Source organism: Camelina sativa, chromosome 4, assembly GCF_030686135.1.
Source record: "Camelina sativa cultivar CO46 ecotype springtype chromosome 4, ASM3068613v1".
NCBI classification, from domain to species: domain Eukaryota; kingdom Viridiplantae; phylum Streptophyta; class Magnoliopsida; order Brassicales; family Brassicaceae; genus Camelina; species Camelina sativa.
This window is the reverse complement of record NC_141883.1, coordinates 31,847,558-31,875,180: the sequence shown is the minus strand read 5'-3', so window position 1 is coordinate 31,875,180 and position 27,623 is coordinate 31,847,558. Positions and strand designations below refer to the sequence as shown.

General features: G+C 36.9%; 6 protein-coding genes and 3 pseudogenes across 10 annotated transcripts; 8 read left to right on the top strand and 1 right to left on the bottom strand.

Annotated features, from left to right (window-relative positions):
• Positions 1–249: 249 nt before the first annotated feature.
• Positions 250–2,658, bottom strand: LOC104783123 (receptor-like serine/threonine-protein kinase At2g45590 pseudogene; annotated as a pseudogene). The gene has a single exon (XR_015597729.1). The product of XR_015597729.1 is annotated as a receptor-like serine/threonine-protein kinase At2g45590 pseudogene (transcript).
• Positions 2,659–4,727: 2,069 nt separating this feature from the next.
• Positions 4,728–7,409, top strand: LOC104784423 (cytochrome P450 76C3-like). Its single transcript, XM_087511263.1, has 4 exons — positions 4,728–5,464; positions 5,569–6,094; positions 6,184–6,462; positions 6,910–7,409. Exons 1-4 carry the CDS (start codon positions 5,289–5,291, stop codon positions 7,243–7,245), a joined length of 1,317 nt encoding a protein of 438 aa, XP_087367389.1. The 5' UTR covers positions 4,728–5,288; the 3' UTR covers positions 7,246–7,409.
• Positions 7,410–8,200: 791 nt separating this feature from the next.
• Positions 8,201–10,540, top strand: LOC104783122 (cytochrome P450 76C3-like). Its single transcript, XM_087509117.1, has 4 exons — positions 8,201–8,642; positions 8,767–9,304; positions 9,382–9,660; positions 10,035–10,540. The coding sequence occupies exons 2-4, from the start codon at positions 9,155–9,157 to the stop codon at positions 10,368–10,370; spliced, it is 765 nt and encodes a 254-aa protein (XP_087365243.1). The 5' UTR covers positions 8,201–8,642; positions 8,767–9,154; the 3' UTR covers positions 10,371–10,540.
• Positions 8,467–9,025, top strand: LOC147946394 (cytochrome P450 76C3 pseudogene; annotated as a pseudogene).
• A 664-nt stretch (positions 10,541–11,204) lies between the features above and the next one.
• LOC104783121 (cytochrome P450 76C2) lies at positions 11,205–13,418 on the top strand. The gene is made up of 3 exons (XM_010508217.3): positions 11,205–11,679; positions 12,067–12,589; positions 12,686–13,418. The coding sequence occupies exons 1-3, from the start codon at positions 11,285–11,287 to the stop codon at positions 13,301–13,303; spliced, it is 1,536 nt and encodes a 511-aa protein (XP_010506519.2). The 5' UTR covers positions 11,205–11,284; the 3' UTR covers positions 13,304–13,418.
• An 885-nt stretch (positions 13,419–14,303) lies between these two features.
• LOC104783120 (cytochrome P450 76C2) lies at positions 14,304–16,626 on the top strand. The gene is made up of 3 exons (XM_010508216.2): positions 14,304–15,051; positions 15,291–15,813; positions 15,892–16,626. Exons 1-3 carry the CDS (start codon positions 14,624–14,626, stop codon positions 16,504–16,506), a joined length of 1,566 nt encoding a protein of 521 aa, XP_010506518.1. The 5' UTR covers positions 14,304–14,623; the 3' UTR covers positions 16,507–16,626.
• An 829-nt stretch (positions 16,627–17,455) lies between these two features.
• On the top strand, positions 17,456–19,888 carry LOC104783118 (cytochrome P450 76C1). Of its 3 annotated transcripts, none has more exons than XM_019245095.2 (4): positions 17,456–18,024; positions 18,136–18,658; positions 18,924–19,547; positions 19,715–19,888. In XM_019245095.2, exons 1-3 carry the CDS (start codon positions 17,630–17,632, stop codon positions 19,539–19,541), a joined length of 1,536 nt encoding a protein of 511 aa, XP_019100640.2. In that variant the 5' UTR covers positions 17,456–17,629; the 3' UTR covers positions 19,542–19,547; positions 19,715–19,888. The 3 variants fall into 3 exon arrangements, with proteins under 3 accessions (XP_019100640.2, XP_010506516.2, XP_087367388.1); XM_010508214.3 differs by having other exon boundaries at positions 19,662–19,888; XM_087511262.1 differs by having other exon boundaries at positions 19,654–19,888.
• On the top strand, positions 19,663–24,364 carry LOC147946393 (uncharacterized; annotated as a pseudogene). Its single transcript, XR_015597392.1, has 5 exons — positions 19,663–19,793; positions 23,128–23,194; positions 23,283–23,405; positions 23,720–23,803; positions 23,904–24,364. The product of XR_015597392.1 is annotated as an uncharacterized LOC147946393 (transcript).
• Positions 24,365–24,688: 324 nt separating this feature from the next.
• On the top strand, positions 24,689–27,480 carry LOC104783117 (cytochrome P450 76C4-like). Its single transcript, XM_010508213.3, has 3 exons — positions 24,689–25,200; positions 25,659–26,175; positions 26,746–27,480. Exons 1-3 carry the CDS (start codon positions 24,737–24,739, stop codon positions 27,385–27,387), a joined length of 1,623 nt encoding a protein of 540 aa, XP_010506515.2. The 5' UTR covers positions 24,689–24,736; the 3' UTR covers positions 27,388–27,480.
• Positions 27,481–27,623: the final 143 nt, after the last annotated feature.

Below are 27,623 nucleotides of genomic sequence, written 5' to 3'. Positions count from 1 at the left end.
GATTCATCATGTTACCTTACCTTTTTTGGCAACTTATTTATCGGTTTTCACGGTTATTAGATTGGTGAGATTGGAAGGCCTTTCTTCATCAATGAAGAAGATCGACTCAACTTAAAGACTATAGATTTGCTCCATACCCTTTTTCATACAGTGGGAGACAGGGATGGCAAACATTTTTAAACTTGGTCCCATTTTGTAGTTTTTTTGCATAGAATTCAGCAGAAGAAAAAGGCAATTGAACTCTAATCATGATCATCAACTGGAAACTCTTTATTGTCTACACTAAAAGTGTTAAGCAACTAGATCTTCATAAATATTTGCAAAAAGCTAATCTTATGGAATTAAACAGTTCCTACAACTCGTAATTGGTTTAGAGTTTTGAACCGGGAAAATCTACACTTGATGACTGAGCTCAAAACCAACCCCCAGTGTCACCGTGCTTTCCTCCTTGACTTAAACGGAAAACCCATAGGAGGCGAGGGAGAAAACTCAAACGGCAAGTGCGGAGGCTCAGACGCACCCGAAAGCATCTGAACAATCTCTCTCATCGTTGGCCTCTTAACCGGAGATCTTTGCAGACACAACAGTGCAATAGTAATACATAGAACCGCTTGCTCATTCTCCAAAGAATGTATAGATTTATCAACTAAATCCAACAATTTACCATTGCAAGCCAATTGCTTAGCCCATGATATCAAATTAGCCCTCTCAAACTCTGACATAGGCGATGCAGTCACTTGCAATGGCCGTCTCCCTGAGACAAGAACCAAAAGCAGAACCCCAAAACTATAAACATCACATTTCTCAGACAACACACCTCCACCGCCACATTCTGGTGCAATGTAACACACTGTACCTCTCATACTAGGTGTGCTGCTTACTCCACCGCTCTTTTGAACATTCACATCACACCACAAACCAGAATCCTGACTATTCTTTTTACCAATGGCTGATTTAAGCTCCCCGCTTAACCCATCTACCCACCAATCTATACTATTTCTCTTCTTCCTCTTAGTAGGGTTAAGATTCTGGTCACGAACAGAGGAACCATCATCGTCTCTATCTCTATGAAACCAAGAGTCAATGCTTGAGATTGAGCTTAGCCCTCTTTTCATCATCTTCTTCTTCTTCTTCTTCCTCTTCTTTCTAGTTAGCTCTTCACAAAACTCTTCCTTCCACCATTCTCTAGGCTTTCTCTTCTTATCCTTCTTCTTCTTCTTAGAGACTGATGATGACCCACCATCACCACCACTGTTGATCCATTCCTTATTGTCGTTAGGTCTCTCTTTCTTAATCTCACTCCCAATCCATTCCATCACATAATCCTTCACACTCCCTGATTCAATCCCTCCTCCTCTGCTTCCACCATTGTTGTCCTGTTTCCACCACCAATCTCTCTTCGAACCAACTTTAAGCTTACTACTACTCCCCGGCGACAATCCCGACGCCGCTCCCGGTGAAAATCCAGTTTCCGGCGACGGTATCGATGTCATCATCTCCGGAGATGTTACACCCACCTCCACCGTCAAAACACTAACCGCAGAATTCTCAGGCGAAAGACCCGATTTTTTCCCCGGAGACACCACCGTCTCCGTCAAGACGCTAATCCCAGAATTCTCCGGCGAGAGATTGACAACATTACCTTCTTCAAACACAGTAATAACGCTTTCAGTCTCTTCAAGGATCGAACCATTATCATCAACAGCAACAACAACAAGATCCTTTCTCTTGTCATCTTCCTCAATCAGAATCCTAGTTTCTAAATCCTCAGACTTTACTCTGGCCAAACCGAAATCTCCAATCTTGGCTTTGAAATCAGAATCAAGAAGGATATTACTAGGTTTAACATCTCCATGGATGATGATTGGATCACAAGAGTGATGAAGAAACTCGATCCCTTTTGCTATATCCGTCGCAATCTCAAACCTTTTGTTCCAATCCATAAGCTCCTCGCATTTGCGATCCAAAAGCGCGTCTTGTAAACTACGATTCGCCATTAGCTCGTAGACGAGGATAAGCCTCCGGCCGCGACGATCGGATGAGAATCCGAGGAGAGAGACGATGTGAGGAGAGCCGATTAAGTGAGAAGAGAGAGAAAGCTCGTTGTGAAACTCACGCTCGCCTTGCAAAGAGCCAGCGGAGGTGTCCATGACTTTGACGGCGAGCGAATCGCCGCCGCCGTTAGGGAAATCAGCTTTGTAAACAGAGCCGAATCCGCCTTGGCCGAGGTGAGTCGAGTGGGAGAATGAGTTGGTAGCGCGGCGGAGCTGAGAGTAAGAGAAGCGGCGGCATTGGTAGTGTTGAGGAGACTTGGAGTTGGAGATGAGATCGGAAGGAGCCGTACGGTTTTTGTAGAGTCTCCGGTAGAGAAGCAGAGTGACGAGGATGAGCAAAACTCCGGTTAAGGTAAGAGAACCGGCGATGATGAGTGGGAGAGTCTGGAAACGGTGATGGCCGTGGTTAGAAGTCGTAGTCGGTGGTAACGGCGGTGGAGAGTGACGAGATGGCATATTTTAGTAAGTTAAAAGAAGTCTCATTTAATTGGGAGTTTCTTCCATTGAAGAAGAAGAAGCTGAGATGAAGATTATGATGATAAGTTCTAACTGACAAAAAAAATAATATTTTAAGCTCAACTACGAGTATTGGTTTTTTTTTTAATTAATTAAGGGAGGGATAATAAAGAGAGATGGTTGTGTCTGTGTGACTGACAGTATTGGGGTATGGTGACGTGTCGGAGAATAAATGGGGGATGGTGACTGTAAAAAAGTGACAGTCATGTGAGCGGATATTATTGATTACGTCGTTTAGCGGAGACCGGTGGAGATAGTTTCAGTTTTCACCGAGTCGTGTGAGATTTTTAAATGAGGGGAGCGTGAGTGACACGCGGCGAGTTGAGGTGAGATTCACGAGAGATTTTGGCTCCCTTGTGAAGAGGTCCACTGTGGAACCCACGAAATTTTTTTAGTTGGAGAAGCGATGGTGAAGTCAACCTCCCTCGCCTTTTTTTTTTTATAAAGGAAGCGTGGTGGGTGGTAGTACACGCGCGTGCGTCATGTGAGTTTGTTTGTTTGGAGCTATGCGGTGATGATAATAAGGATCCGGTTAAATCAGATTTGATTAGCTAGACCATTGGTTTAACAGCTAGCTACAGCATGTGCATGATAACATAATCGGCAATTTTAAGATTAGATGTTCAGTTTTGTTATTAATTTGCTCGACTAATATGATGTTTAATCATTTCATAAAATCATATATACAATACCGGATTATAATCACCAATGGTTTAAGAAAAAGAAAAATAAAAAACATAAATGTTTGGTCTATATCGTGATGGTGGCGTCAGGGAAAGGAGGAGGCATTGTTGAGGTCGCTTTTTCGGGTGATGGGATTTTGACCTTTTCATTTTTTTTGCCCTTTTTCGTTTTGTTCTGACTCTTTTGTTAGTTTTTTCTTTTTAGTATGTGTGGCTTTGTGTTGGTTTACTTTTCTTTTTTTTTACCTTTTACCCAGTTTTAAGGTTTTTGGACCAAGATTCACGCACGAGTAACGCTCGTTGGTACAAAACAAAACTGTGGGATCACTTCACTAAAGTTCAACATCATTTTAACTCGCTGGCACCATCCTTTTAATTTAGGGGGAAAAAACAAAAAAAAAAAGTCAAAGTTCATCTTCTTATTAGCTAATTTAATTAGAGAGCGATTAAATGAGAAACAATGGTAATCCCACTTGATATTAGTGGGGTGGTTTGTTTGTTTTAATACAACAACAAGGTTTGTATTAAGTATTTTTTTGAATAAAGAAGGGGTAAAGTTGCACTTAGGGGTTTGGGTTTGACTTTGGTAACATCGTCGGAAAGGTGAAAAGGGAATCTATGGAAAACATATATAAGTATAAAAGAGAGAAAAGCGACAACTACAAAGCCTTTTGCAGGTTAAAATGCAGATTCAGATGTACTTTTAACGTTTCTTTTTTTATATTTTAATATGGAGATTGCAGAAGAAGAAGAAGAAGAAGAAGTGATGAGTATAAAAATGCTCATGTGACTCCACTATTTAACCTAAAACTACAAACAATAATTATCATTAAAACACTACTGTTTTTACTAGCCCGAACGTTATAGCCAACTCTTGTCGGGGCCCGTGAGCCGTGACCGTGGTCCCCAACTTTCCACCACCGTTACATCAAAAAAAAGACTATATACTACTGATGTTCTTTTGTTTTTTATACCTATGATATTTTTTTTTGTGTTCCACGACCATCCGAGATTTAGTACTAACAGTTGATACTAGTAAAAAACCCATTTGATTCAAGCTAATTTTTTTTTACTATACTACCAACTTTGACCTTTTATTAAACGATCACAAAATCAGATAAATAAACCAATTAATTTAAGATTTTGCCTTTTTGCAGTTAAGAAGATAAAGTTTGAGTTGTCTCATACATTAATTGACAAAAATATCAAGAGAAACACATAAAGAGGGGAAAAAACCAGATTGAGCAGCTTAACCTAACATCAAAACAAATACAGCTAACAACAGATAAAAGAGAGTAACGTACACCTAAGTACATGGTTTAGCTGCCAAATACCAGTTAATGTGATGTGGGATTCAACAGATGAACTATAATCTCAGCCGTACTATATCAATATGGCTGCATACAAATTTGGCAGGCTGGTTTCTAAGTCTCCCATGCGTCATTATAGTTCTACAATCATATACTTTTCGCATATGTTTTAAATCCGAATAATTAATGACAAATCAACGTCCAATATACAATACACTACATTAAATGTTATATTCTCTTCATTTAAGCTATCAAAATTAATAATTAATTTGTATCAAATATTTTCCATGTATGCCAGCAGTTTAGGCAAGTGTTATATACAACAGGCAAATAATACCGATTGAGGGTTTTGCATGCGAACTTGCTTCTCCATATTAGATACTAATATCTTTGAATTCGTTGATAAATTCATTAATGAAACTTAAATTGATGAATATAAAGTCCAGTTTCCTTATATACTAAAAGACTAGAAAAAAGGGAAAAAAAAACGGTCGACCGATCCAATGGACCTCTCACTAAATCAAGGCATGTCTCTGCCTCTCTAGTTTCTATTAACATTCTTCTTTTTCTTATTTATTGCCACCTCAAAAAAGCGGAGGAGCTCTAGCCACGGCAACAAGCTTCCGCCTGGTCCTCCGACATTACCATTGGTCGGAAACATATTCCAACTCGGACGCAATCCTCACCGTTCACTTGCTGATTTTTCAAAAACCTACGGACCTATAATGAGTTTGAAGCTTGGAAGGTTAACCGCAGTGGTTATATCTTCACCAGAAGCAACTAAAGAGGCACTTAGAACATACGAAAATGTCATGTCCGCTCGATCCTTTAACGACCCGATGCGAGCCTTTGATCACCATAAACATTCCATTGTATGGATTCCTCCCTCGGCTCGTTGGAGGTAATAACTCTACTCTACTCTATATAAGAACAATATTTCATTTCTTGTTTAACTCTTTTTTTGTGTTTGAAATCATCTGTATACGCTATTGTATGCATCTTCAGGTTTCTGAAGAAAACAATATCGAAATATTTGTTATCACCACAAAACCTAGACGGTATTCAATCTTTAAGGATGAGAAAGGTGGAGGAACTAGTGAGCTTAGCAAACCAATTTAGCGAGAAAGGAGAAGCTATTGACTTGGCTCGTGCTTCCTTCGTCACAGCTTTCAATATCATCTCAAATGCTCTGTTTTCTGTAGATTTGGCTACATATGACTCGTACTCGTCTCCTTACGAGTTCTACGACGCGGTGGTCCTGAAGATCTCCGGTAAACCCAACGTAGGAGACTATTTCCGGTATATGAGGTTTCTTGATTTGCAAGGTACTCGAAAAGAAGCAGTGCTCTGCATAGAGATATTGTTTAGGGTTATCCAAGAATTCATCGATGCTCGGTTGGCCAAAAGATTGTCTCACACAGATACAGAGCCTAAAGAGGCTTCGAGTATTGATATGCTAGATTCCCTTCTTGATCTCACACAGCAAAACGAAGCGGAATTAACCATGAATGATATCAAACACTTGCTTCTCGTAAGTCTTCTACTAACACCTATAGCAGGATTAAGATATTATTGGAACGCAGTATCATCAGTTAATCTCTTTTTTTGTGTGTGTGATAGGATGTGTTTGTTGCGGGTACAGATACAACCTCTAGCACAATGGAGTGGGCGATGACGGAGTTAATCCGAAGCCCGGAGAAGATAGTAAAAGCTCAGAGTGAGATACGGCAAGTAATTGGTGAAAACGGTGTCGTTAAAGAATCTGATATCCCGAGTCTGCCTTACTTACAAGCATTTGTGAAAGAGACTCTTCGCTTGCATCCTCCAGCAGCTTTTATCCCTAGAAAATCAGAATCTGATGTTCCAATTTTGGGTTTCGTCATTCCTGAGAACACCCAGGTTCATTTAACGACACCGTTCATTACCTTTTTTTAACACGCTAACATTCATTACCTTTTAGTAACCTGGGATGCACGTTACTAGAGTCATGGCTTTATTTTTCCGTTTTGGTTGTTTCAGTTTAAATTGTTTGGTTCAAGACCCAACACGATTTGGTTGTTTTCGGTTTGAATAGAAAAGGTTAATTTGTTCGATTTGGTTTAGTTTAGGTTTTGCACAGAATAAAGTGGAAAAAATTGTATTCTAATCATTCATTATGTAAGAGTTAAAAAAAAAAAATTGATAATGTTAATCAAACATAGTTAATTTTTTTTCATACACAAAAAGAAAAAAATATCAAACGTAAGTTTAAATTTGGTTGTTGTTTGTTTGGTTTGATGTATACATAGAATAGAACCAATAGGAATTTTTTTATTTGGTTAAATAGTTCCTTCTCTGTTATTTTAGGTTTTGGTGAACGTGTGGGCGATAGGACATGACTCGAGTGTGTGGGAAAATCCGATGAAGTTTGAGCCAGAGAGATTTTTGTTACGAGAAACCGATCTAAAAGGCAAAGACTTCGAGCTGATACCGTTTGGATCAGGACGAAGGATGTGTCCGGGAATCTCGATGTCTCTTAGGACAATGTACATGGTGCTTGCCTCTCTTCTCTATTCCTTTGACTGGAAGCTTCAAAACGGTGTCGTCCCTGAAAACATGGACATGAGCGAGGCCTTCGGTCTTACCTTACACAAGGCCAAACCTCTTTGTGCCGTACCCATCAAGAAAACTATGTCTATGTGATTTTCATATTTTTTTAAAAATTGTACCAATTATGGACCCTTTCGTATGGCTCTGTACTCTATCCGTCGCTTAGACTGGGACCGACGGTTCTAAATAAAAAATGTGTATTAATTCTGCGTGTGTTTGAAAACATATCCATATTTTAAAATTTTTTTGTCACCAAATACATATTTGAATCGATACTTAATATATATATTTTGATAATATCATTGACTCTTTTTTTATTTTTCTTACCGAAATCATTGACTCAAGATTCGTTCATACAAGGGAAAACCACAAACATTTTGTAAACTATAAATTGTTTTTTTTTTGTCTGTAGAGATAATATCGTCAAATCTTGAGCATTTATCGACCAATTCAATGTACAATCATGAAACTTTAGATCAACTGCTGAAATAATTGACTAAATGGTATTTACAATTTACAATAAATATAAGTTTACATGGAGCTTAACGTACACCTAAGTACATGGTTTAGCTACCAAATACCAGTTGATGTGATGTGGGGTTCAACAGATGAACAATAATCTCAGCCGTATTACAGCAATATGGCTGCATACAAATTTGGCAGGCTGGTTTCTATGTCTCCCATGTGTGATGTGTCATTATAGTTCTACAATCATATAGTTTTTGCATATGTTTTAAATCCGAATAAATAATGACAAATCAACGTCCAATGTACAATACACTACATTAGATGTTATCTTCTCTTCATTTAAGCTATCAAAATTAATAATTAATTAGTAGTATCAAATATTTTCCATGTATGCCAGCAATTTAGGTAAGTGTTATATATAAAAACATATACAACAGGCAATTAATACCGATTCAGGGTGTTTTGCATGCGAACTTGCTTCTCCATATTAGATAAGATCTTTAAAATTTGTTGACAAATTCACTAATGAAACTTAAATTGTTGAATATAAAAGTCCATGACTGAGTTATATTTTCTAGGCACTCTCCAGTTTCTTTATACTAGAAGACCAGAAAAAAGAAAAAAACGGTCGTCCAATGGACCTCTCACCAAATCAAGGCATGTCTCTGCCACTCTATATTCTATTAACAGTCTTCTTTTTCTTATTTATTGGACGCGGAGGAGCTCTAGCCACGGCAACAAGCTTCCGCCTGGTCCTCCGACATTACCACTGGTCGGAAACATATCCAACTCGGACCCAATCCTCACCGTTCACTTGCTGATTTTTCAAAAACCTACGGACCTATAATGAGTTTGAAGCTTGGAAGGGTAACCGCAGTGGTTATATCTTCACCAGAAGCAGCTAAAGAGGCACTTAGAACACACGACAGTGTCATGTCCTCTCGATCCTTTAACGACCCCGTTCGAGCTGTTGATCACCATAAACATTCCATTGTCTGGATTCCCCCCTCGGCTCGTTGGAGGTACTAACTCTATCTAAGATCAAGATTTCGTTTCTTTTTTAACTTTTTTTTGTATTTGAAATCATATGTACACCAGACTATAATTTGATTAAAACGAGTTATACGCTGTTGTATGCATCTTCAGGTTTCTGAAGAAAACATTATCGAAATATTTGTTATCACCACAAAACCTAGACGCTATTCAATCTTTAAGGATGAGAAAGGTGGAGGATCTAGTGAGCTTAGCAAACCAATTTAGCGAGAGAGGAGAAGCTATTGACATGGCTCGTGCTTCCTTCATCACAGCTTTCAATATCATCTCAAATGCTCTGTTTTCTGTAGATTTGGCTACCTATGACTCGAACTCGTCTCTTACGAATTCTACCACACGGTGGTCCACCTGATGAAGATCTCCGGTAAACCCAACGTAGGGGACTATTTCCGGTACTTGAGGTTTCTTGATTTGCACGGTACTCGAAAAGAAGCAGTGCTCTGCACAGAGAGATTGTTTAGTGTAATCCAAGAATTCATCGATGCTCGATTGGCCAAAAGATTCTATCACACAGATTACAGATATAGAGCCTGAAGAGGCTTCAAGTATTGATATGTTGGACTCCCTTCTGGATCTCACACAGCAAAACGAAGCGGAACTAAGCATCAATGATATCAAACACCTGCTTCTCGTAAGTCTTCCACTAACACACATGGCAAGATTAAGATATTACAGGTATGCAGTTAATCTCTTTTTTTTTTGTGATAGGATATGTTTGTTGCGGGCACAGATACAAGCTCTAGCACAATGGAGTGGGCGATGAGTGAGTTAGTCCGAAGCCCGAAGAAGATGGTAAAAGCTCAGAGTGAGATACGGCAAGTGATTGGTGAAAACGGCGTCGTTAAGGAATCTGATATCCCGAGTCTGCCTTACTTCCAAGCAATGGTGAAAGAGACTCTTCGCTTGCATCCTCCATTACCTATGATCCCTAGAAAATCAGAATCTGATGTTCACATTATGGGGTTCCTCATTCCTGAGAACACCCAGGTTTATTTCATACATTCTTTTTTTTATTATTATTATCCTGCCAACATTTATTACCTTTTTAGTAACCTGGGATGCACGTTAGTGGAGTCATAGCTGTAGTATGGTTGAGGCCGGGGGTATATGATTGTTTTCGTTTTGGTTGTTTCAGTTTGAATTGTTCGGTTCAAGATAAGAATTAGAAACCCAACTTTATTTGGTTTTTCGGTTTGAATAGAAAATATGAAAACAAAACAAAGTACGGAAAATTGTATTAAAAACATTATCTAAGATTTTTTTTTATTATTTTATAATTGAAATGTTGATCAAACATAGGTTTAAATTTGGGTTGTTTGTTTGGTTTGGTTAAAAAGTTCCTTCTCTGTTATTAATTCTAGGTTTTGGTGAATTTATGGGCGATAGGACATGACTCGAGTGTGTGGGAAAATCCAGTGAAGTTTGAGCCAGAGAGATTCTTGTTACGAGAAACCGATCTAAAAGGCAAAGACTTCGAGCTGATACCGTTTGGATCAGGACGAAGGATGTGTCCGGGAATCTCGATGTCTCTTAGGACAATGTACATGGTGCTTGCCTCTCTTCTCTATTCCTTTGACTGGAAGCTTCAAAACGGTGTCGTCCCTGAAAACATGGACATGAGCGAGGCCTTCGGTCTTACCTTACACAAGACCAAACCTCTTTGTGCCGTACCCATCAAGAAAACTATGTCTATGTGATTTCATATTTTTTTTAAAATTGTACCAATGTTATTTATAGATTCCTTGTGGGTCTAACTCCTATCAAAACAGATACAGTTTTATGGGCCCTTTCGTATGGCTCTGTACAGTGTACTCTATCCGTCGCTTAGACTGGGACCGACGGTTCTAAATAAAAAAATGTGTATTAATTCTACGTGTGTTTGAAAACATATCCATATTTTAAAATTTTTTTTGTCACCAAACACATATTTGAATAGATACTTAATATTTTGATAATATCATTGACTCAATTTTAGTTTTTTTACCGAAATCATTGACTCAATTTTCGTTCATACAAGGAAAAACCACAAACAGTTTGTAAACTATAAATTGTTTTTTTTTTTTTTTTGTCTGTAGAGATAATATCGTCAAATCTTGACCATTTATCGACCAATTCAATGTACAATCATGAAACTTTAGATCAACTGCTGAAATAATTGACTAAATGGTACTTACAATTTACAATAAATATAAGTTTACATGGAGCTTAACGCAATTTTTTTTTTTGGCATTAGTGCGAGATATTGGAAATTAAAAACTAAATCGGCGAGATTGAGTTGCTTAGGTAGAAAGCAAAAAACATTTTCGATTTGATAACGAAATGGTTAAACTTATTCACGGGTACGTGTCTCTTGTGATTGGTTGGTAGTTTTTTGTATTTCAACTTCATTGGTTGGCTTTATGTGACAAGTGGCGCCTACTGGTATCAAATTTCTTGACCATATCACCCGGTAGGATGTATTTGGACCGTAAGCAGTATTTTTCATTTGGTTGAGGTATTTGTTTTTTATACGAATTTTTAAAGTATTTAAATGGCTTTTTCGAAGCTTTGCAAATTCATCACGCATTGCAAAGAAAATATTACTCAACCACGCATTGCAAAGAAAAAAAAAATGATGGAGATTATCTTTGGACAAGCTCTGTTTCTCCTCTTTTGTTTTATCTTATCAACTTGCCTTATCTACACCACATCAAGATCCCGGAGCTCTCGCAAGGTTGCTCCACCGCCTCCAGGACCTCCGCGACTGCCCATCATCGGAAACATTCACCTTGTCGGTAAAAATCCACACCGTTCATTCGCCGACCTCTCAAAAACATATGGACCAATCATGAGCCTTAAATTTGGAAGTTTAAACTCTGTGGTTGTAACTTCACCAGAAGCTGCAAGAGAGGTTCTAAGAACACACGACCAAATCTTCTCTATCCGTAGCCCCCCTAACTCGATACGGTCCATTAACCACCACGAGATTTCCGTTGTCTGGCTTCCACCATCGTCGTCTCGTTGGAGGTATACTTTAACATCGGTTTTTAGTTTTTTTTTTAAATATTAATTATATGCATGAGCTTTCCATCTCACTGATAAATCATTTTTTCAAACCAAATAAATATATAAATCACATGATGATATGGGATCTCTGATTCTCTATGTATATAAATATATTGTGTGTGCATGTAGAAATTTTGCAATTATGTTTAAATTCAATGACCAAAAATAAGGAAAACAAAATTATTCCGCTTTTTCTTGGGTAAACTTGTTGCATTGTTTCATAGTCAAATTTGTACACTAATGAATTCCGTGATTGAATTCCACATGTCAATTTTTGCACATTACGTATGTTTTTTTAATGTTGACTAACAATATGTGGTGATGTTTATTATGTTTTGTTTCATTTAGACTATTAAGAAAACTATCGGCAACGCAGCTCTTCTCGCCCCAGCGTATCGAAGCCACGAAAACATTGAGGGTGAACAAGGTGAAGGAGCTTGTTAGCTTCATGAGTGAAAGCAGCGAGAGAGAAAAAGCTGTTGATATTTCTCGTGCAACCTTCATCACAGCTCTTAATATCATATCAAACATTCTGTTTTCTGTCGATCTCTGTAGCTACGACTCGAAAAAATACAATGGGTTTCAGGACGCGGTGATTGGTGTCATGGAAGCTATCGGGAATCCAGACGCTTCTAACTACTTCCCATTTTTGGGGTTTCTTGATCTGCAAGGTAATAAAGAGACTATGAAGGCTTGCTCGGAGAGGTTGTTTAGAGTTTTCCGTGGGTTAATATATGCTAAGATAGAGGCAAAATCATTGCGGAATAACCCTAAAGATGTCTCGGACAGAGATTTCTTGGATACGCTTCTCGAACTTACAGAAGGAGATGAAGCAGAGCTCAACACTAACGATATTGAACACTTTCTCTTGGTAAGTCTTACCATTTAATTTGTATATATTTAAAATCATGTGACTTAATACATACGTAAGACATCACCAAGACTTTAAACTGTACGCATGTATCAGGACCTGTTTGGAGCGGGAACAGATACAAACTCTAGTACCGTGGAATGGGCTATGGCAGAGTTACTTCGAAGCCCTGAAACAATGGCAAAAGCTCAGTCTGAGATCGACCGTGTGATCGGTCAAAAAGGTGTTGTTGAAGAGTCTGATATCTCGGAACTGCCCTATTTACAAGCAGTTGTGAAGGAAACATTCCGGTTACATCCGGCTGTTCCGCTTCTCGTCCCACGGAAAGCGGAATCAGATGTGGAGGTTCTTGGATACCTCGTACCTAAAGACACTCAGGTTTTGGTTAACGTGTGGGCTATGGGACGAGACCCTAGCGTGTGGGAGAATCCGACCAGGTTCGAGCCAGAGAGGTTTTTGGGGAAAGAAACGGACGTGAGAGGTAGAGATTATGAGCTTACACCATTCGGAGCCGGAAGGAGAATTTGCCCGGGATTGCCTTTGGCTGTGAAAACAGTGCCTCTTATGCTTGCTTCACTTCTCTGTTCCTTTGATTGGAAGCTTCCAAACGGCGTCGCTTCTGAGGATTTGGACATGGACGAGAGCTTTGGTCTCACGTTGCATAAAACCAATCCGTTACATGCCATTCCCGTCAAGAAACGTGCCATTAATTAGACATTTAGTCTATTTTTTTTTATTTTTTTTTTAACGTACGAATTAAAGTTTCACAAAAAAAATACAATTATTTACCTGATTTAGAATAAGAAACATATCAAATGTGATTCGAAAATCCAAGTCTTGGAATAAGACAACCGCAATGAGAGAAATTGATTCAGCGAGTTTGGGTGGGAAGGTCAAGAATTACTTGTTAATCAATTGTGAAGACTTTATGGAAAGAGGACGAAGAAGAATGCCAGAAATAAGAAATATGCATTAGCTTTAGGGTTCTTTATCCAACTACGAGTTCCAAACTTCCAATAATAATAAGAAAACAAACTTGTGGAAAGCAGGACTTAGGATATAAGCCAGAAAAAGAAAGAAAAAAACCATCAAATGAGGAAAATAACAAGGAAGTAGATGAGATGAGATTTCGCGAAAAGGACAGGAATTTCGTTGAAATTTTTGTAATTGGCTTTCTTCTCGACCGGACCACTGTATCCAATAATTCCAAGAAGATAAGATTGCCTGAATATGACACAACACTAATTGAGCATGGATTGATCTCTCTGTTTGTATCTAATGGGAACATTAATTATTATTAGCAGGAAATGAAGATAAGAAAATTATTATACGGCTTTGTCCTAAACATAGACTAACCGCCTTTATGCTCGTTCAATCTTAAACCTTGTGTGGCATAAAGTTTTATTTACGTAAATATAATACTCTCTCCATTTCAATATATAAAATGTTTTGAGTGAAAGCAAGTAAATTAAGAAATAACCGTTTAAAAAAAATTCAATCAATCATAAACAAGACTGCATAAAATAAATAATAAGAAAATAGAAAAATAATCTAAAAGTTACTTAAAAAGTTGAAAACATCTTATATTATCAAACAAAGAAAAACTTCTAAAACATCCTATATTATGAAACAGAGAGAATATAATATTTGTATTTTCGTGTTTAAAGCCTAAAGACGAATATATATACAACATCTAATTTTTATGTCATCATACAAGAAACAGAATACAAATTACAAAGTCTATAATTATCATTAGTTTTGTTACTTTAGCCCAAAAACGTATACGATTTCGTTACGACTGTTCGCATCCTTACTCACGTACATGTATATCTATTAAGACTGGGCGTTTGATCGCAATTGGAACCTTTGATTTTTTTCGTGGCAAGTTGATGTCTACCGGCAATAATTAGAAGCCCATGATGGATAGGAATTGGAGCTGCAAAATAATTGATTTTTTTTTTTTGTCGACTTCAACTATCCTTATATACATCTCTCTATTCGTATAGAAAAAATCTATACCATGTTTAGTCATTAATGTGTAGTTTTTTTTATCACTTTAGAACACAAATGGACATCATCTCTGAACAAACGCCTATTCTCCTCTTTTGCTTCATCTTATCATGTTTTCTTATCTTCATCACCTCAAGATCCCGACCAAAACTTCGTCAAGTAACGGCAGCACCTCGGGGGCCTCCACGGTTACCATTCATCGGAAACATTCATCTTGTCGGAAAGCACCCACATCGCTCATTCGCAGATCTCTCAAAAAAATATGGACCAGTCATGAGTCTTAAGCTTGGATTTTTAAACTCAGTGGTCATAGCTTCACGGGACGCTGCGAGAGAAGTACTAAGAACACATGATCAAATCTTGTCTGGCCGGTACGTAAATGCAGCGGTACAATCCAACAACCATCATGACTTCTCCGTTGCCTGGGTACATCCTACGTCTACTCGTTGGAGGTAACCGATTTTTTATTTATTTTTCCTCTATAATTTCTCTTTTTAGTAGCTAGGAAGTTCCAGATCTATAAACATGATAATCTTTGGAATCCCGAATCTAAGTTATACTTGTAGTAGGTCCACAAATAGTAAAATTCTATCGCTTTTAAAAAAACATCTTTTAAAGTGGTTTAAGCTAATAGCGCTTGAGCTTATTAACGGTTACAGATCATCGTTTCTATTTATGTAATGTTTTTCAGAATGTTGAGGAAACTATCCGTGACTCAAATGTTTTCACCACAACGTATCGAAGCCACCAAAGCTATGAGGATGAAGAGGGCGCAAGAGCTTGTCAACTTCGTAAGGGAAAGCAGTGAGAGAGAAGAAGCTGTTGATATTTCTCGAGCATTATTCGTCACAGCTCTCAATATCATATCAAACATTTTGTTTTCAGTTAATATCGGTAGCTACAATTCGAAAGATTCCAGTGTGTTTCAAGAGTTGATGACTGGTGTCATGGAAGCTATCGGAAACCCAGACCTTGCTAACTTCTTCCCATTTATGAGGTTTCTTGACTTGCAAGGTAATAGTAAGAAGATGAAGGACTGCTCGGAGAAGTTGTTTCAGGTTTTTCGAGAGATTTACAATGCTCGGATTGTGGAAAAATCATCTCGGACAAACGAGAGAGATGCTTCGAGCAACGACTTCATGGATGCACTTATCGATCTCCACCAAGGAGATCAACCTGAAATCAACACTAACGAGATTGAACACCTACTTTTCGTAAGTCTTAGCTAATTGCATAACATAATCTTATATTAATTCACAGATATATAATATGTGCTTGTATGTATGTGCCAGGATCTGTTTATAGCGGGTACGGATACAACCTCTAGTACAGTGGAATGGGCAATGGCAGAATTACTTCGATCCCCAAAATCAATGACAAAAGTTCAAGATGAGATAAATGGTGTGATGGGCCAAAACGGTGTCATTCAAGAGTCTGATATTTCAGAATTATCGTATTTACAAGCGGTCGTTAAAGAAACTTTCCGATTACACCCGGCTGCTCCACTTCTCCTCCCACGGAAAGCGGAAACGGACGTGGATATTCTTGGTTTCCTTGTGCCTAAAAACACTCAGGTTCTTGTGAACGTGTGGGCCATAGGAAGAGACCCAAATGTATGGGAAAACCCAAACAGGTTCGAGCCAGAGAGGTTTATGGGTAAGGAAATGGACGTGAAAGGTAAAGATTATGAGCTTACACCGTTTGGGGCCGGACGTAGAATTTGTCCGGGAATGCCTTTGGCTGTGAAAACAGTGCCTCTCATGCTTGCTTCTCTTCTCTATTCATTTGACTGGAAGCTTCCATACGGCGTCGGTTCAGAAGATTTGGACATGGACGAGACCTTTGGTCTCACATTGCACAAGACCAACCCGTTACATGCCGTGCCACTAAAAAAGCGAGAGCCATAGATTAATAATACTTTTTGTTTTGTTTGAATGTAATAATAGTTTCACAACTAAACCATATGAATAATCAATCACCTTATGATTCCAATAATGATAATAATAATTTAAAGACACTGTTTCTGTCTTTTTCATGCGTTTTTAGTCTAATATTGTAATAGTATCAAACAGTAAATCAAACAAAGAAAAAGTTAGGCTGAACAGAATGACAGAATCATTAAGAGGAAAATACTTTTTAATGTATCTATATAAGATTATATAGAATGGGCGACTTTTTGTTCAGTTGACAATACTATTGGATATATTTAGTCAAAGTCATGCTTTTATCAATGGGTTTATTAATTTATTTTTGTTGGTTGCCATTTTAGTTTTAGGTTTTGCTAGATTATTCAGTTTTATTATTTTCTTTCATTTTTTAGTTTGTTGTTAAACAAAGGAACCTTAAGAGTATTCCCGACATTAAGAAATAATATTTTGATATATTTTAGTTACATAATGAATTATATTTTACATTTAAATATAAAATTGAACCATTCATAGGAGAACAAGTGGTTCAAGAGTTTATTAGAAAATTTTAAGAGTTTCTAACTTATTTAAGAAATCCCATCTAACTTTTTTCTCTCAGTTTTTTTCGTTATTATTATTTTTTAAAAGTTCTAAGGTATCCATATTATCTCCAATGGAAGTGGTCTTATTAAATAAAAAACCAAAAATGGTTTGACAATTTTTTATTTTTATTTTATAACAATGATCGCTGTGCATCCGTGCCACATTGTTTGCTCAGACGAAAAGAAAATTCAATAGCTGGCAAGGTAGCACCCATTTTGTAGATATTTAAACCTGACAATATTGTAGATATTTATATTTTATACAACAAAATATCAAAATGTAACCCAGCTGGCAAGCTAACACCGACTTGTAGGAAACATGGAACCGATCAATGCATTATTTACATGGACCTTGGCAAAATAGCATCTGTGAGATATTTCTGGCTAGTCCTCAGATTCTCTATAATAAATATCCTAATTTAAACGAAATATATACATTATATGTGAGACAGATGTTAATTTCAAATTATATATTTGGATAACAGTTTCCTATTATTACTTGAGAGCCTAAAGAGACAGAGATGGACATAATCTCAGGACAAGCTCTGTTCCTCCTCTGTTGCTTTATCTTATCATGTTTTCTTATCTTCACCACCACACGATCTCGACAGATCTCTCGCAAGGCTACCGCGCTGCCTCCAGGACCTCCACGGTTACCGATCATCGGAAATATTCACCTTGTCGGGAAACATCCACACCGTTCATTCGCCGACCTCTCAAAAACTTATGGACCAGTCATGAGTCTTAAGCTTGGAATTTTAAATACAGTGGTTATAGCTTCACCGCAAGCTGCAAGAGAGGTTTTACGAACACATGACCAGATTTTGTCTGGCCGTAGCCCCACTAACTCGATACGGTCCATCAATCACCAAGATGCTTCCCTTGTCTGGCTTCCTGCGTCGACGGCTCGTTGGAGGTATAATTTTTAATATCGACTTTTTATTTTCACACGATTTAGTTATTTTTTTGGTCAAAAAAGCAATTAATAAAGACCCTGAAACGGTAACGTTGCTATGTTTTGTTTTAGGCTGTATAGAAGACTGTCGGTGACTCAGCTATTCTCACCACAGCGTCTCGAAGCCACGAAAGCCATGAGGGCGAACAAGGTGAAGGAACTTGTGAGCTTCATAAGTGAAAGCAGCGATAGAGAAGAATCGGTTGATATTTCTCGAGCATCCTTCATCACAACTCTTAATATCATATCGAACATTCTGTTTTCCGCCGATCTCGGTACCTACAACGCGAAAGATTCTGTTAACGGAGTTCAAGACACGGTGATTAGTGTTATGGAGACTGTCGGAAAACCAGACGCTGCTAATTACTTTCCATTACTGAGGTTTCTTGATCTGCAAGGTAATAGGAAGACTATGAAAGCTTGCACAGAGAGGTTGTTCAGGGTTTTCCGTGGGTTCATTGATGCTAAGATTGCGGAAAAATCATCGCAGAGTAACCCTAAAGATGTTTCAAAAAACGATTTCGTAGACAACCTTCTGAATTACAAGGGAGATGAAGCAGAAATCAACATTAGCGACATTGAACATCTTGTCTTGGTAAGTCTTACCTTGCTGCAAATAATCATGTTTATTAGATAATAGAATAATCAACTTTTGACATTTGGTATTCGGAAAAAATATTTTTAATTTTAGCATTCCAACAACAAATTATGATAGATCATAGAAAGACATTTTAAAAACTTTTCACAACATCACCTTATATTATACTCAACTAAAATGTTATGATATGAAATCGCATGAATTTAAATATACGGATCTGAAAGGTAGACCTCACTGACATGTGATTTAATAATATGGTCAGGATATGTTCACAGCAGGCTCGGATACAAGCTCTAGTACCCTAGAGTGGGCAATGGCAGAGTTACTTAGAAACCCTAAAACGATGTTGAAAGCTCAAGCCGAGATGGATCGTGTGATAGGACAAAACGGTATGGTTGAAGACTCAGATATCTCAGAACTGCCGTATTTACAAGCAGTTGTGAAGGAAACTTTCCGGCTACATCCGGGTGCTCCGTTTCTTGTCCCGAGAAAAGCCGAATCCGATGTGGAGATTCTTGGGTTCATGGTGCTTAAAGATACTCAGGTTCTAGTAAACGTGTGGGGTATAGGACGAGACCCGAGCGTGTGGGAGAATCCTACCCTGTTTGAGCCAGAGAGGTTTTTGGGGAAAGAAATCGATTTGAGAGGTAGAGATTATGAGTTTACACCATTTGGAGCCGGACGTAGAATTTGCCCGGGATTGCCTTTTGCTGTGAAAACAGTGTCTCTTATGCTTGCTTCTCTTCTCTATTCCTTTGACTGGAAGCTACCAAACGGCGTCGTTTCTGAGGATTTGGACATGGACGAGACCTTCGGTATCACTTTACATAAGACCAAACCGTTACATGCCATTCCTGTCAAGAAACGCGTCATTAATTAATACATGGTGCGTATGTTATTATAGTTTTTAAAACAAAGAAATAATCTCAAAAGCTCTGTTTACCCAAAAAACCCTCTGTTTTTTTTTTTTTTTAAATTATATCTCTCTTGAGATGGCTAGGGCTTGAAGAAGTCAAAAATATCCATATTGATGATACTAGGCCTCGGTATCAGCTTGCAAGGAAACGAAGATGTTTCGGAGAAAACAACGAAGTTTCTCCAAACCAATGCAGATGACTGGACTAGTTAAAGGGTTAAATGTTTTTTCCTTTCCTATTTTGGTCCAAAATATATCTATTTTTCTTTATTACTAAATTTAACATAATGCTAATCATTTGGGGGTACAAATCTAGCTTTAGACCTTCTTTATAGGTAGTCTCTTATAGAGGTTTATATTGTTTTGGAGGAAAAAAAATAATTCAGAACAAAAGAAAAAAGCTAAGGGAGGTTGTTATATAGTATATTCATCTTTGCTCTAAGAGACGCTAGGTGTCGCTTTTGTGTTGGCCAAACAAAAATACAAAAGAGAAAAAAAAAGGGAAAATGTCATGAAAACCCACTTTCTCCTAAAGTATTGTCACAAAAATCCACTTTCCACTCATGGTATACTTTTCCAAGTTTTTTGCTTATGTGTCCACTTTCCTTTTACATTTTTGCCCTTACTAACAACTTACCTCTCTTTCTCTTCTTCTTTTCTCTCTTTTTCTCTTCTTTTTTGTTGTTAACACTTTAACAAAGTAAAATATATTTATTTGTTATCATAAAACAAATTTTCTATTTATTTATATAAAATATGTTATGATTATATATTTTCTACATTTTAAGATACATATTGCTATATTTTTTATGAATTTTTAGATTATACAGTATCCATCAGTCGTTGAACATTTGTTCAATTATAAGTGGATAATCAATTGCAGTATTGTTAATAGATAGTTACTTGTGTTTATTCATACAAAATATACATACATAAATTTGGTTAGATCTTTATCCATAGCATATTATCCATAACACAACATAGACCAAATAAGTACAAAACCCTTTAATTCTAAATTTTAAATCCTAGAACATAAACCCTTGAACCTAAAACCAAAACTATTCACTTTAAAAAAAAAAAAAAAGTTTAGTGGATAGAAAAACTGTGGATAGGTCTCCATGGATTTACAAAGCATATCTAGACATTAAGCTGAAGAATAACAGTTGAATGGTGGCTATGGATGTGATCATGTGGATATTTTTGTGTGGATACCAATGTAGACAGACCAAATAATCATCATACAACATCCACACAATTAAATCCATAGACACCATGAGCTCCTTGCTTCATATTTTGTGTTGGTCCAGAAACATATAAACTCATAAGTGGTTAATAAACAAAATAAAAATTAACAACATTGATTTATTTAGAACATTGAATATCAATCATGTGAATTAGTAGTTATGGATACTTATCTTATAATATCTTGCTCATTCTTTACATGAGCAGAAATTTGTCCAAGATAAATTAGCCACATAGATTTCTTTTAGCTAAATGTTTTTGTACTATTTTTCAGCTAGAAGGATTTCTTTTAGGGTTTAGGGTTTAGGGTTTAGGGTTTAGGGTTTAGGGTTTAGGGTTCAGGGTTTAGGGTTTAGGGTTTAGGGTTTAGGGTTTATGGTTTTGGGTTTAGGGTTTAGGGTTTAGGGTTTATACCCTAAATATTAAATCCTAACACCACATAGACACTAAATCCATATAAGCCCAAAAACGTAAACCTTATACCCTAAATCTTAAATCCTAAACCCTAAACCATACACCTTGAACCCTAAATCCTAAACCATGAATTAAAAATATAGACACATCATCCACATACCTAAACCTAAACTTTTAACCTTAACCCCTAAATCCTACACCTTGAACCTTAGACAATACAACTTGAACTCAAAACATAGACATTGAATCTATATACCATCTAAAGTCTAAACCCTAAACTATGGTGATGTTTGAACATGCAACAAACTTGTCAATAAATTTCATCTGGATTGCTTGTCCACGTGGTCAGAGTTTGGTGGATAGGCTTAGAGATTAATAATGACCATGTTTGTTGTGTAGTATGCTTCTAGTGACACTTCTAAGTTCTAATATCTCTAGTTCTAGCTTAAAAATAGTACAAAAACAATTGGCTAAACGACATCTAAGTGGCTAAACTATAGTGATGTTTGAACATGCAACAAACTTGTCAATAAATTTCATCTGGATTGCTTGTCCACGTGGTCAGAATTTGGTGGATGGGCTTTGAGATTAATAATGACCATGTTTATTGTGTAGTATGCTTCTAGTGACACTTCTAAGTTCTAATATACCTACTTCTAGCTGAAAAATAGTACAAAAACATTTAGCTAAAAGAAATCTATGTGGCTAATTTATCTTGGACAAATTTCTGCTCATGTAAAGAATGAGCAAGATATTATAAGATAAGTATCCATAACTACTAATCCACATGATTGATATTCAATGTTCTAAATAAATCAATGTTGTTAATTTTTATTTTGTTTATTAACCACTTATGAGTGTATATGTTTCTGGACCAACACAAAATATGAAGCAAGGAGCTCATGGTGTCTATGGATTTAATTGTGTGGATGTTGTATGATGATTCTTTGGTCTGTCTACATTGGTATCCACAAAAAAATATCCACATGATCACATCCATAGCCACCATTCAACTGCTATTCTTCAGCTTAATGTCTAGATATGCTTTGTAAATCCATGGAGACCTATCCACAGTTTTTCTATCCACTAAACTTTGTTTTTTTTTTAAAGTGAATAGTTTTGGTTTTAGGTTCAAGGGTTTATGTTCTAGGATTTAAAATTTAGAATTAAAGGGTTTTGTATTTATTTGGTCTATGTTGTGTTATGGATAATATGCTATGGATAAAGATCTAACCAAATTTATGTATGTATATTTTGTATGAATAAACACAAGTAACTATCTATTAACAATACTGCAATTGATTATCCACTTATAATTGAACAAATGTTCAACGACTGATGGATACTGTATAATCTAAAAATTCATAAAAAATATAGCAATATGTATCTTAATATGTAGAAAATATATAATCATAACATATTTTATATAAATAAATAGAAAATTTGTTTTATGATAACAAATAAATATATTTTACTTTGTTAAAGTGTTAACAACAAAAAAGAAGAGAAAAAGAGAGAAAAGAAGGAGAGAAAGAGAGGTAAGTTGTTAGTAAGGGCAAAAATGTAAAAGGAAAGTGGACACATAAGCAAAAAACTTGGGAAAGTATACCATGAGTGGAAAGTGTGTTTTTGTGACAGAACTCACACCAAAGTGGGTTTTCATGACATTCACCCAAAAAAAAATTGGGGAAACTCGGTTTTTCTTCTTCTTCACCTCTCTCGAATCTCTCCGATTTTGCAATTGGAAAAGAGCCGTCTCACAATCGAACGGAAACGGGAGGAGATTGAATCAATTGGGGAAACTCGGTTTAGTTTAAAGCATTTTCCTTTATCATTCCCCAAGTTTTGATTTTGTGTGAGTGAGATCTGAATATTAAACATTTGGGTGTTTCAGGGAGCTCTTGATTACAATGCTAGATGGAAGTTTGAAGCTTGAAGTCTCATTTCTCAATGCATGACTTGTAAGTTTTTATTGTTGTATATTCGGTTTTTACATTCTAAACTACTTAAGATTTTTTCAGCTTAACGAATTGTGTATATCATCATCAGATTCCAGATATTTTTCCTCTATTGGCTGCTGCTCAGAAAGCACTTGTCTCCAACTCACGCGATTCCTTATCAACCCGAACTCTTCATTCTGAGCTCGTTTACAATTACTCTGGATCTAAGCATGTAAGAACAATCTTTTATGGTGCTTCTTTAGCCATTCCTATCTACTTCTTGTCTACTTCTGAGAACAGTTAGTTGAGTATTGAGACTTGAGAGTCTCTCCTTAATCAAGTTCTATTGTTTAAGCTTTAGCCTAGGACTTAATGCAGCAGGTTCTAGCTGTTGTGAGTTGGTTGGAGATTAGTTACTTGAGTATTGAGATTTGAGAGTCTCTCGTTAATCAAATTTCTCTGGTTTGGTGAATTGTCATTAAGAATAGTAGTTTAGTAGTTTTCTCAACTTCGCTAACGTTGTTGTTCATTTCTTTCTTCAACTAGATTACAGAATCATTAAAACGATGTGGGATTTCTGAAACTTCTACTTACATTCTATCTGCGTTGTTCAATGCTTCACTCATCGAGGTCATAATCTTTTCAACCGTCTAAGAACTGAGTTTCCATGTCATCGCTTTTTTTTTTAGTTATGTTTATCGACCATGACATGTTTTGAGATCAAAACCAGATGGAAGAGGTAGCGAAGAGTTTCCATGTCATCGCATCAAATTCTTTCAGCATTACAAGATAACTAGCCAAGAACTTTGAGTTTTCTTAGAAGCTTCTCAGGACAAGGACTGATGTTTGCTTATAGTCCCTCAGCCGTCTACCTTGGTGACTTGTGAAGTCACACACACGGTTCTGATCATTTTAGTTTGCCTTCCTATATTGTTGGTTTTGGTTTTATATCCTTCAAGGAAACAAACTGCTTTTAAGGTGATCTATTATATTGTTGGTTCTGCTAGCACTTTGATCTCTTCTCTTATACTTCTCTACTCTCTCTTCCACAATTAGTTGATCTTTCTCCTATCAATTTGCTTCTGTAGATTGTAACTCTTGAAAATGTATTTGAGTTTTTTTTTTTGTTTTAATATGTTTTTTGTATGTTTACAAATTAATTAAATGCAATAATTTCCCATTTTTTAAAAATTCTGAAATGTTTACACATTTATACTACTTCTATTCTATTTAAAATTTTTAAATTTCAAAAAATAATTTTAAAAAAAATAAGAGACCCAAAATTAAAATTTACATTGGAGGAGAAAATTTTAATTAAAAGATTATGGTTCTTATTTACAAAAAAATACACAATTAATTCATAAAAAATTCAAACAGTATATAAAAGCACTCAAATATATGAACCCCAATAATCTTGCTCTTATGAGCATTAATTAATTGGCCACGTTTGCGTATCTTTTATATAGATCGTATCTCTTTTAATTGAAAAATCAAAAAACATTTTTTGACTTTTGTAATGCTGTAGGGTCCTTGAAAAAACATCGTGTATCTATTTTATGACAAATGTGGGATTTCACTAGTAGAAAATCGGATACATCATCACTCATCATATCATTGAGGAATCCACAGATGGAAATAATTTCAGAAAATGTTATGTTCTTGCTCTTTTGCTTTCTCTCGTCATGTTTCCTTATCTTCACGGCCACCACAAGATTCCCAAGGAGCTCTTACCGATCCGCCACACTACCTCCTGGACCTCCACGATTGCCGATTATCGGAAACATTCACCAAGTCGGTACAAACCCTCACCGCTCATTCGCCGACCTCTCAAAAACTTATGGGCCACTCATGAGTCTTAAGCTTGGACGTTTAAACTCTGTGATCATAGCTTCACCAGAAGCTGCAAGAGAAGTACTGAAAACACACGACCAATTCTTGTCTGCCCGTAAATCTACTAACGCTATACGGGCCGTCAATCACCAGGAGGTTTCCGTAGCCTGGCTTCCATCGTCTTCGGCTCGTTGGAGGTACATAATTAGTACCTAACTTTTTCTTTATGGTACTATTATTTTCTCATGATTCTTCTTTGCTGTTAATTAGAGATTCCATTGTTTCAAATGCAAAAAAACTTACTACTCTTCAACAACTTAAGTATTATATACATATATATATATATATATTTAATAAATAACACAATAATTACTATTATTCGCTAGTGATAAACAATGAACACAAATTATACTAGATTGTTTCTACTTTCTAGCTAGCTTTTCAAATGATTGTATATGTGTACTACCAAAATCTTGGGTGTTTAAACCCAAATTAGACTAGATTGTTTCTAGCTAGCTTTTCAAATGATTGTATATGTGTACTACCAAAATCTTGGGTGTTTAAACCTGTAATCATTAAATGTAAAAAAAAAACAAAAAAAAACGCAACAAAGACCTATAAAAGCGGATCATTAATTGTTGTTATGTTTTGTCAGGTTGTTGAGGAAATTGTCTGCGAGTCTCATGTTCTCCCCGCAGCGTATCGAAGCCACTAAGGCTATGCGAATGAAGAAGGTGCAAGAGCTTGTGAATTTCGTGAATGAGAGCAGCGAGAGAGAAGAAGCAGTTGATATTTCTCGTGCATCTTTCACCACAGTTCTTAATATTATATCGAACATTTTGTTTTCCGTCGATCTCGGTAGCTACGGCTCTAAAAATGTCAATAAGTTTCAGGAAACGGTGATTGCTGTCATGGTAGCTGTAGGGAAACCAGACGTTGCCAACTTTTTTCCATTTTTGGGTTTCCTTGATCTGCAAAGTAATAGAAAGACTATAAAGTGTTGCACAGAGAGGTTGTTGAGGGTTTTCCGTGGGTTCAAGGATGCGAAAATAGCATTGCGGAATGAATCTACAAATGATGTTTCCAACATAGATTTCTTGGATTCGGTTCTTGCCCTCACCCAAGGAGATAAAGCTGAGCTAGACAATCACGACATTGAACACCTTCTCTTGGTAAGTCCTACCAGCATTAATTGAAATAATAATTTTTTCTCTAGTTGTTTTTGTGATGTCATCCATCGTAATATTCCAACAAATCTTAAGATGGAAATGTCGAAAGTATGATTTGATCTTCATGATTCACCTCTTCCACACTCTTATTAGACTCTTCTTGCCAGTTGCCAGTTGCCACTATAGATTAAATTTTGTTTTTTCCTAAAAAGAATAGTGGGGTCTCATGCATTTGCAACCAATAAATATTTATCTGTGCATACACATGCATGTCAAAGACCATTAATGTTGTCCTAAATATGTACATCAACATTAAAGACAATAAACCCGTCGTAGTATTAGTTTTTTCGTACTAAATCCCATATCCTTTCGTAGTACCCTACCCCCCAGGGAAAGACGAATCCCCGCTGCCTCCTTGAAAGAGAGATGTCCGGAACCACTAGATGAAGGGGGCATATCCTAATTATGTGACATTTTGGGAATATTTCAAGAATATAAAGACATTTACAATGCTTTACATGTACATATTAAGAAATGTCGCCCTCATGACGGATATGTGATTATATGTGTCAGGATATCTTTTCAGCTGGCACCGATACAAACTCTGGTACCGTAGAGTGGGCAATGGCAGAGTTACTTAAAAACCCTAAAACGATGGCGAAAGCTCAGGCCGAGATAGATCGTGTGATAGGCCAAAACGGTGTCGTTGAAGAGTCAGATATCTCAGAATTGCCCTATTTACAAGCGGTTGTGAAAGAAACTTTCCGTTTGCACCCAGCAGTTCCCCTTCTCCTCCCGCGGGAAGCAGAAACAGATGTGGAGATTCTTGGATTCATGGTGCCCAAAGATGCTCAGGTTTTGGTGAACGTTTGGGCCATAGGACGAGACCCGAACGTGTGGGAGAACCCGACACAGTTCGAGCCAGAGAGGTTTTTGGGGAAAGATATTGACGTGAAAGGTAGAGATTATGAGCTAACACCGTTTGGGGCCGGACGTAGAATATGTCCAGGATTGCCTTTAGCTGTGAAAATCGTGTCTCTCATGCTTGCTTCGCTTCTTTATTCCTTTGATTGGAAGCTTCCAAACGGCATCTTTCCTGAGGACTTGGACATGGACGAGACCTTTGGTATTACATTGCATAAGACCATCCCGTTACATGCTATTCCCGTCAAGAAACGCACTATCAGTTCGTCATACTCTCTTCTGTTTGTTTAAGAGTTGTAAAACATATAAATAAATTTTAAAAGTAAAAGAACATCATCACAAAGGTGTTTGTCTCGGTTGTTTAACTTGTTTAAGTTTGCGATCTCTGCTTTCTTCTAGTGAATTGACTAGGGTTGAAGAAGTCAAGGTATCAATATTGCTATTCGTTATATCTTTAGCTAATACAATGCCAATAAATTACTTCTTATACTTTTTTCCATTTACATCAATCAAATCCCATAAATTAC